The following is a 10,230-nucleotide window of genomic DNA, read 5'->3' on the forward strand; positions in this document are numbered from 1 at the left end:
CTAATTTCCAAATTTTTGAATCGAGTGGAATCTTTAGGTTGATTAACCTGCCTTGATGTTCCAGCAATTTGATGGTCAGGTTTCAAACCACCAAGTTCTTGTTTTTGTCCTTCTTTATTTTTGTTAAATTGAAAATTTTGGTTTTCTGAATTTTGTCTGTTTTCACTACGAGGAAAACTACCTCTGTTTCGCGAATTTTCTCGATTATTCGGATTAATTGGTTTCGGATACTGGTTTCCCGAATTCCGATTTCGACTATCTGCTTGCTGGTAACCCTGATGATTTTGATTGGGTTTATTACCTCGATTATCTCGATCGTTAAAAAAAGGATAACTTCTTTGCTGCGGTCTAACGTTGTTGTTGTACGTTGCTGACTGCCTGTGCATGGGTGATGTCCTATCCTCATGAACAGAATTAGTCTGAGAAATTGGTAGACTCCTGGTCAACAAGTAGGTGTTAGTAGCATCAATTTCACGACAAGCTTTCTGCAATTCAAATAAATTGTGGATTTCTCGTCCTACTAGTGCTCTTTTATAATCCGGCTTCATATTTCTTCGAAGTGTGAGGACAATTTCGCGCTCTGAAACTGGTTCTGCCAAACTTTTAAATTTCCTTTCAACTTCCAAGAAAAATTCTAAAAATGATTCATTCCGTTGCTGCCTTCGCTGATATATTTCCATCAAAATGTGGTGATCTAGATCTGGGTGGCGGAAGGTAGCAATCAGATTGTCAATCAATTCAGAATAAGTCTGGAATCGATGTTTGTTGCTGGTGAACCATAGCTTGGCTTTGCCAGTCAATAAATTCCCAAACGTTCTCAAAAGCTCTAATTCCGTTGTTTGCTGAGCTTGAGTCCAGTCGTTGATTTCCCACAGAAATGTGTTGATTCCGGCTCCGCGATCTTCTCCAGAATAACGCATTGGCCATTTCACTACGGGAATGGTTTTCGATCGATTTGGAATAGGGTTGAAATCCATGTTTTGAAAAGGGTTTATATGGGTATGGGTGCTGATTCCCAGCGAAATTGTTCACGATGTGACCAACCGTCTCTATCCTGTGGCGCGTTGTGTCGATTGTATTCATTCCGAGCAAGAAACCTTGAAAAATTTTGCTGCTGATCGCTACTCTCATCTCTTCTTCTAACACGATTCGCTGGTGGACCTCTGATAGCTGCAGAATGATTCCTGTAATCCCAAGGAGAACGTTGTTCTTCTTCGTAGTCTTCCTCTAAGTTGTCTTTAGGATCAGACCACGAACAAGGTTCGTAAATTGTGTTAATTTGGGCGCCAGAATTCCTCCTTCCATGTGTCAATAAGCTCGGCTTATTTGAACCGCAATTCAATTCAGCATCATCTTCATCACTCATTAAATCAAAATTATTATACACATTACGCACATTGCACTGGTTCTCACGCTCGCCCATATATGGGTCACTCACTCTCACAAAATTTGGCGCGCAACCCTGAACTGTATGCGGAGCACTCATCACTTCAGGTTCAATATTTCTATGTGTGTCAAAACGGACTTGTCGGTTAGCTTGAATACGCGAGGAAATTTTGTACTGAGGGATGGACCAGGTAGGCTGTGTTCTTACGCCTGCGCCGCACGAAATGGTTGTACTATTTGTTGTCGTCGAGCGCGATGAAATTGACACCGATGTAGAAACAATGGATAAATTATTGACACGTAGAATTGAATTGATATCATGGAGGGAATTCTTATTTGATGTATTATAATTTGAAACTGGTGTTGTAAATTGCAAAATTGGGCTATCAGATCTTGTAATATTGGGCGTTGAAACGAAAGATGAAGTTGCATTAGTTGAACCAGCGAGTTTTGTCTGTGCTTCTAAGCTGGCTGCACCTAATAACTCAGCTGGCAAATCTTCACTCGCAACACAATTTTTCGCCCCGTTTGTGCTACTTAAAGGCACAATAGCAAAACTCCCTGTAGCGGATTGTGTTGCCTGCACAACAGCAGCGGTTGTTGCGGTTGATATTGTTGTTAATGGTGCGAACGACGAAGGTGATGTAAAAGCCACAGAAGAACACTGCTTTGAAAAATGTTTGTTATAAGTTTGTATCACTTTGATGAAGATATTGTTTGCTTCGTTCGCTTTACTGCTGGTACCAAAAAACTGTTTGAACAATTTGATGCGGTGGTACAAATGAAGTAAACCAGTTTGGGACAACTTCTTATCTAGGATATTTACACTTAAGTTTGCCCAAACACGTTCGAGTCTATCTCGAAAAATCTGAATTTCATTTTCTGGATTCCGGTTGTAAACGAATATACGCATTAAACCCTCCTTTTCTTCTCGTAGCGCGTTTTTTAATTTTCTACGATTGAGACTAAGAGATCTGTCCCTAGCATCTAGTAAATTCCTAATTTCCAATTCAAAAATTACCTCTTCAGGGGTTAAATAAACTAAAACCATCTCATTGAAGTAATCACTTTCCAAAGACATGATTGGTTTTCAAAAACTTACAAAAAAAATGAAACAAAATTGAAGGCAACACGTAATTGAATCGCGTGCGATTAGTTATTCAAGGACACGGGGGATAAAAAAAACTACAGATTTACTTCCAGCCAGTGAGTGAGAAATAAGTCGCAAAAAGTTTTTATTGTACTCGATCGGTGGTGATATTTGCAGAACAATTACGCACAGCAGCAAGTGCAATGAGAAAAAAAAACCGATTTGCTGCACGTTTTTTTTTTCCTTTGGCAAATCCCACAGACGTAGATGGAGATCTACTTTTTTGTATTTCGACCTGATGGGCGCAGATTTTGGGGCAATGATTTTTTTTTATTTAAGATCACACACTTCCCGTCCTAATCCTCCCGCAACCAACAAAAACTCCAAATCGCTTTGAGCGTTTTTTGTTGGAACGACAATGTAATATATAAGTTTTTACCACATTTACAGGGGGTCTAAATTAGACTTACCGGCTCGCTCTTAATCTCGGGGGCTCCTACGCTCTTTGGATGCTGGGGTTGGAGTTTTGTTGAGCTGGTGGCGTTTGGGGAGCGGCGAATTGGCCACTTCGGTTCGGACTACGGTCCTAACACCCGCGGGTAGTTTTCTTTTAGGGTTCGATTTATGAGCCCTGGTCACTTTAGGGTTAGAGACGAATCTTTTACGGAAATCTTAGCAATTTAGTCGTCCACGTGCACCCTTTTTTTTGGTACGGATCTCAATATAACACCAGAGACCATTTCACACCCTACAAGGTCCGTTCTTTTTCTCTTCGGATCTCCGAAAGCACTGGAGACCGTTTTACAACCTGTAAGGTCCTTTTCGCACTTCGCTTTTCCGGCGGACAACTTTGGGTTTACGACCGACGAATCTTAGTCTTTTTCCGAACGTTTTAGCTTAGACTCACACGACTGCACCGAACGACGGCTACCAAGCAAGAGACCGTACCGACGCTTTCTGTCCTCCCTTGTACTTCCGGGATTTTTCCTCTCTGCCGTTCGCACACCCCACGGGGAACGCAAACTCTCCCCGGTTACACCATTGCGCGCACCCGATAGTGGTTCTCAACCTTTGTTCGCCGCCCCTTATTTTCCCCCAGCCCTACACTAAGCTCTTATGACTTTATTTAAAATTAATGGGACATGATATGTTACATAGCACACAATAAATCATAAAAAATATAGTTTAATTTACCATATTTATAGTTCAATGCCTAGAATCAATCATACATTTGTAGTTGAATCTATCATATTTACAGTTGAATCAATTATACCACTACAGAATATATCACATTGAAAGTTGAATCTATTATACCACTACAGTTGAATCTATTATATTCATAGTTGAATAACTGAAATCAATCATACAACTGTAGTTGAGTTTATCATATTTACAGTTGAATCAATTATACCACTACAATTGAATCTATCGTATTTATAGTTAAATGTGAGATGTCAACCAGGAACGTATAGTTGAATCTACTATATTTGTAGTTGAATGCCTAAAATCAATAATACAAATGTAGTTGAATCTATCATATTAAAAATTGAATCATTACAGTTGGTTTTATTATATTAATAGTTGATTGCGTAAGGTCAATCATCAGTTTGTAGTTGAGTTTATTATAGGTATTTAAAGTTGGATGCAAAAAAATCAACTACGTTTAGATGATTGGTATAATCAGCTGAAATAATAAAAACGACTGTGGTCTTTTTTCTCCGTGGTTCTAATGGAAAATAGAAGAAACGGCAATGTATAAAACAATGAACACATTCATTCCATCAGTAATTTTTAAGCGCCAAACGAAGTTGTGAAGTTATTAATTTTATTTTTCTAAGTGGAAAGTTTGAATTAAATTTTATTTATATGTGAACGTTAAACATACTTGTAAACTCAAATTTGTTTTTTGTTCACTTTTCAGCGCGTTGACCGGGAAAAATATAAAGTCAAAGGACCGGATGCGGTCGTACAACTTTTTAGGAGCTTGGTATTGATATATTGGTGCGACCATAATTTATGTTATTCAAAACAAAAGAGCCGAGCAATAAAATAACAACATTTGTTTAAATTATTCTCATCAAACATGACATATCCCGTTTTTATAAGACCCTCTTATGAAAAGCAACAACTTCTCATTGAAGTAGGTGATCATCTGCAGAATTCATTCGCGTCATAAGACTATCTTATAGATTTCAATGATATTTCTAATGGCGTACCTTCAATGGAGAATCTTATGGCATACAGGGTGACAAAAAGTCCGGTCACACTTTTTTGGGGTCGCCTGTAGCCTACACGTTGCATCTCTCTGGTGCCATCTATATGTCAAATGGAAGGGCTAACTTTGCTGCCCAAAGTGGCTGAGTTTCGTTTCTGTGCAGTTTGTTTACATTGAGTTGTGAGCCACGGCAGAGTCAAGAGAAGCTGTTATCGCTGCTCGGTTGGCGCGCAGATGACGAGATTATTTTTTCGGACGAGATGCTGTTCATTTTGGACAGTCAACAGTCAACAGTAACAGTCAATCGCCAAAATGATCGTGTTTGGAGTGTGAGACTCCAGGAAGCTCCTGCGGACAAGCTGAATGTTTTCCGGTTCCAAAATAAGACGTCAGTGATGGTTTGGGGAGTCATTTGGAAAAGAGGTAAACTGTCTCTTATTTTTATCGATAAAGGGGTTAAAATCAACGCAGCGTACTACCTAGACACGGTTTTGAAGAAAAATGTTCTGCTTCAAGCTAAACTATTGTTTGAAGACGATTACTACTGCTTCCCGCAAGGTGACGCCCCATCCCACACCGCAAAGGTTGTTCAGGCGTGGTGTGAGGAAAACTTGACCGATTTCATTTCGAAGAATGAATGGCCTCCGTCGTCTCCGGATCTGAATCCACTGGATTATTTCGTGAGGGTCGAAGCTGAACGACTATAAAATAACAAATTTGGAGCAATTCAAGCGAGTTATCACGAAAATCTGGGACGAGATGCTGATTGAGCACGTGCGCGCCGCTTGCGACGACTTTCCGAGACGTCTGAAGCTGGTTCGATCAGAGAAAGATGGTATTATTCCGAGATATCGTCTGTGAAGTATCTTTATGAATTACTGAATAAAGCTAAGAAAGACAGATTTAGATTTTCTTCTTATTGTTTGAAATATGGAGATTTTCCTGTGTGACCGGACTTTTTTGTCACCCTGTATATAATAGTATTTTTCTGAGTGTACATGAGCAAACACATCGAGCAATGTCTCGGTTGTATCTGGCACCGGGTTGCGGGTTTTATTAAACTGCCTTCAATGCCGAAAGACATCCCTTCATTCCACAGCCTATAACTTGGTTATCCGTTCCTTAGTTTTGATGAAAGAACTAAGTTACTAAGAAGTGTATTCGAAACAAAATAAAACATATTGTTTTGTGAATAACTTTTGAATGTATGGATGAAAATTGATAAAAGTTTCAGTGAAGCTATCTAGTAGTAATGTGGAATGACACTTCTTCATATCACCTATGAAAGTAGAAAAGTTATATGGGGTTATTTGTGATCTTTCCAAATTGAGTTACTTACGTTTCGAATTCAGGAGAGAGCTCATCTTTATCAGTTCTTTGACCAGCCAGCCGGATTGCGAGAAAGTGTTCGGATGGTTGTTAGAACTCATGATTTTTCTGCCACTAGTTCTTTTTTCTGTTGCTGTTACTAAATTAATGAAATATATAAACTTTTTTTCTTATCCCGACGAAAACGAAACTTCTAAAACTTCCAGCTGCCCGAAAGAACCCTTTAACAGAATTGCTAACCTTCTCCGGTAGGGATTCAGTATTCCGGCAGCAAATCGACTTCTCTTTCTAAAAAAAATGGAAAACTAGCATTCCTTGCTTGGACATCCTTTCGATATTCATACGTCCGGAGTAACACAGAACTTTGCTGAAAAATCCCGTTTTTTTATTGGAATTTACCCATGAAAATTCTTTACACAATCAGGAAAAAAATCCTAACGGATTCTAGTTCATCCATCCATTTTACGTGAAATTCATGAGTACGATGTATGAATTGAGACGCACGTAGAATCGATGAGATGCACCAAAAGCCTTGGCTACGTGAAAAATTCCGTAAAATTAATTTCTGAATTATTTTCCGTGCATACATATATGAAGTTTGTTGAACACATCAAAATTCTATCTCTGAATCAAAGCAATCGAAAGATTCCTTTTAATTCAACCACGGTACCGTGGTCCGTTGAATCATTCAACCAAGTAGGCTCACAACACAACAGAGTGACTCTATCTCTGTTCAGAGCAGAGTTATAGAGAATTTATTTTGAAAGTTATTTGAAAGTTTTTTTAAAGTAGTTTATTAAAATTAACTAATGTTAAATGAGGATTTACACGAATAAGATGTTCTAAGCATTTGTTGAGACATTCAAATTTTACGGTTATCACAAGATTTCCTGCGTTTCCTAGCAAACTTTATGCAACTTTAAGCTTTATTTTTTATCAACTTATCAACAATCACCAGCGTTTATTGCAAAAACTTGCAAGTGGATTTTCGAAACTAATAAATCACATTGAAGCCTGAACACATTGAAGCCATAATTGAAAACAGCGAAGAAATTGAAAACTGGTTGATTTTGAACCTTAACCCTAATCCGCTCTTGAAAAATTTTCCGGAGCCCTCAATAAGTTCTTGGAATCGTTAACTTTGCATCATTACTTTTTCAATGTACGCACCCTGAATTCAAGGAAAAAAGCCCTAGACAGACCATGAGTGTTAATTTGACACTCTTCGCTTAAAACCGCTATATCTCTCTTGTTCCGATTTTTACATAATTTATAGTTTTGGAATCTCGTAATGTAACTCAATTCAGACAATATTCACCTACAACACTTCAGTTCTCCGTTATTCAAAGTCTGTGAAAAAACCGAAAAAAACATACTTCGGAAAAAGACTGTGGATTAGCTACAGAAAGCTAAAAAAATTTCACTTAGTGTTCAAGAAAGCTGAAGTTAGAACCTATACGTTACACATAGAGATATATATTTTTTATTTTTTAAAATCATGACCACAAAATACGTAGTAAAATGGTGTAAAAACCGTACAGTCAAAATTGTTTAGGTCACACCAGATAAATTTTGAAAATAGGACTGAAAAGTTGACGTAATTTGGCACATTCTTGCATTTAAAGATTGTCAAAATCCGAAACACAGTTTTTTTAGAATTTTCAAAGGTAGCTTTTTTTTTTAATTTTTGTGAACTTGCAATCTCCCAGATTGTGTAGCACTTAAATTCAACTTTGCAGTTGATTTTGAGTGTACTAACGCAAGATTTCCGCAATAAATTTATGTTTACCAAAAAGGGAATTTCATACCGAATTCATAAGCGCTGAGATATTTGATAAAGCGGATATCAAGATCAGGATCATCGAAGAAAGTTCCTCACATAATAAGTAACCCCACATAATAAGTAACCTAAGCCCTAAGTAACAACATATTATCAACAGCGTTTATTTGATATTGCACTTCTCGTAACTATGCTGAAAATTCTAATGCGAATGTAATTTGCCATGCGACAGCTTCACATGACTTTTGAACGTTGATCTGCTCAACAATGATGTGGGTACACATCAATCATAGTGAATCTTCAAATTCAGTCTTGAGCACCGCCTGGATCCATTTGAGGTAGGAACCCACTCGAACGTACACTCCCGGCAGGCCTTCGCTGTCGATTTTGGCCTGAAAAGGGGTAAATAAAAATCAGATTATGAACTTCATACACACACTAGTGACTTCATGAGCAAACATCAAATACAAACAAGCATACATTGCACCCTAAATAGATGGACTTACCTTTGCCAACGCGTAAGAATTCAATCCTACGACATGATACCTCCCATTCAGCTTAACCATCAGGGGTCCACCCAAATCTCCGGTACAATTATCCCCGGTCTCATCCCAGGCACAGAACTCCTTCAATCCAACATCGGCGTTATGCCTCCGGAACAGAATCTGACAATCCTTTTGCGTAAGGGTAGTCACCGCAACCAACTTGCTCCGGGAACTCATCCTCCCGAAGTCGGCCTTCTCCTTTCGACATATGTGGAAATGGAGTTCTGTGTAGTTGAACCGATCGCTCATTGGTAGACAGATAGGTCGAATCGTTGGTGTTGTAATGTTTACACGTTCCGCCAACCGTATCACCGCAATGTCTTTGCGTTCATGAAGAAAAACGTTCTTGACCGGAATCGAAACGACATTCTTCTTACGCAAGGCCGTTTCCTTTCCTCCGGGAGTCGATGCCCAGGTTGGACTGTCTCCTAATCGAATGCTCGTAACTATCCAAAATGGATACGAGTTGTGGATGCTGGATATTGTTGTCAGTACGTGCCGATCGTCGATCAACACCCCTTTGCTGAGCGTCTTTTTACGATTGCCTCCCTTGGGGTCCGTGTGCTCCAGAATTGCAATCCACGGTACATCATCCCCGTTCATTTCGCCACAACCTGGTGCTTGTTGTTGTTTCTTCTGTTTAGGTTTCGCTGTTGTAGTGGATTCGGTGAAAACTTCGGTGGCCGGCGGCTCACTTGTTGTGTCACCTTCTTTCGTGCTCAATTCGGTCGTCGGTGATGTTGTAATCGTCGCTGTTGCCTTGGTAGTTGTTCTGGTTCGCTTCGGCCTAATGCTTGTGGTTGTCGTCGAAGCAGGCGTTGATGAAGCGGTCTCCAAGGTCGTCGACGATTCGGTTTTGTTTTCGGCATTTTTGGAGGCCTCAGTTGTGGACCAAATGCGCAAGTTGAATTTACTGCGCACGAATGCAGGCACAGATTTGGTCTCGCTCGAATCTTCCTGTTCCTCGAGTTCTTCCAGAGAGGTTGGATTTTCAGCTCGCGAAAATGATCCTGCAAAAACAAATCAAATTCAATAAACCGTTGACTTTGAAACTAACCAAAGATTAAAGTACCAGAAAGGATCACAACCGCAAAAATCAATAAGTGAGTCAGCTTCATTTTTCCCTCCACAATAGAACAGAGAAATGCGCGGAAAGAACCGATCCTAGATCACGCACAGTCTGAACTGATTAGCTAGTCGGGGTTTAAGGCAGCACTTTTTTCTTTTTCTTTCCATGTGAAACGGCTTCTGGTTGTGAAAGTTTGATAATGCACGATTTAGGAGAAATGGCCCCGAGTAATAATCCTCATTTATTTGTAGAAGAAGTCACTTTTCCTGTTACGTTCTATTGCATTAAAACTACTAAACTCAAAGTTAACTAACGAATCAATAAGATGCGTGAATTTGTAGTTCTTGGGATCGCAGCATAAAAATAGTAGCACATACCATAAGATTTTCACTGCGTTTGCTAATCAGGCAACTTCATTGATGGAAAAAAGTAAATGGGGTTACTACAAATCATTCAGGGATGAAGTCGATAGAACTTGTATTGAATCAATTTGTTTTTTTATTCGATTTTTAAATTAAAGTATGTAGTCGACGCTCGAGACTGCTTCATTTAGAGAATTGAAAGGAAATAAGGGATTTATTTAGCAACAAAATTCAAAAACTGAATGAGTTATATATAATCATAGCTAAGCTGCATAGTATAGCTTTTGAATAAATGGTTCCTCCAGCTAGGGTTCCAGAAGTTCTTTTTTTTTAACCATAATGGGAAATTAACTCCGCTTCAAAAAGGAATAAAATATAATATTTGTGCAATCTCTTGCACAATAAATGTTACAACTGACTGTTTCACCCTCAATTTCCCTACATTTGTCTAATA

The 10,230-nt window shown here is 38.9% G+C and overlaps 1 protein-coding gene across 1 annotated transcript; it reads right to left on the reverse strand.

Annotated features, from left to right (window-relative positions):
- Positions 1-7,967: 7,967 nt before the first annotated feature.
- Positions 7,968-9,555, reverse strand: LOC129739033 (CLIP domain-containing serine protease B4-like). Its single transcript, XM_055730409.1, has 3 exons — positions 9,418-9,555; positions 8,307-9,355; positions 7,968-8,192 (listed from the first exon to the last, which is right to left on the reverse strand). Exons 1-3 carry the CDS (start codon positions 9,461-9,463, stop codon positions 8,088-8,090), a joined length of 1,200 nt encoding a protein of 399 aa, XP_055586384.1. The 5' UTR covers positions 9,464-9,555; the 3' UTR covers positions 7,968-8,087.
- Between the last annotated feature and the right edge of the window lie 675 nt (positions 9,556-10,230).

Source organism: Uranotaenia lowii, chromosome 1 (assembly GCF_029784155.1).
Source record: "Uranotaenia lowii strain MFRU-FL chromosome 1, ASM2978415v1, whole genome shotgun sequence".
In the NCBI taxonomy this organism is placed as follows: Eukaryota; Metazoa; Arthropoda; class Insecta; order Diptera; family Culicidae; genus Uranotaenia; species Uranotaenia lowii.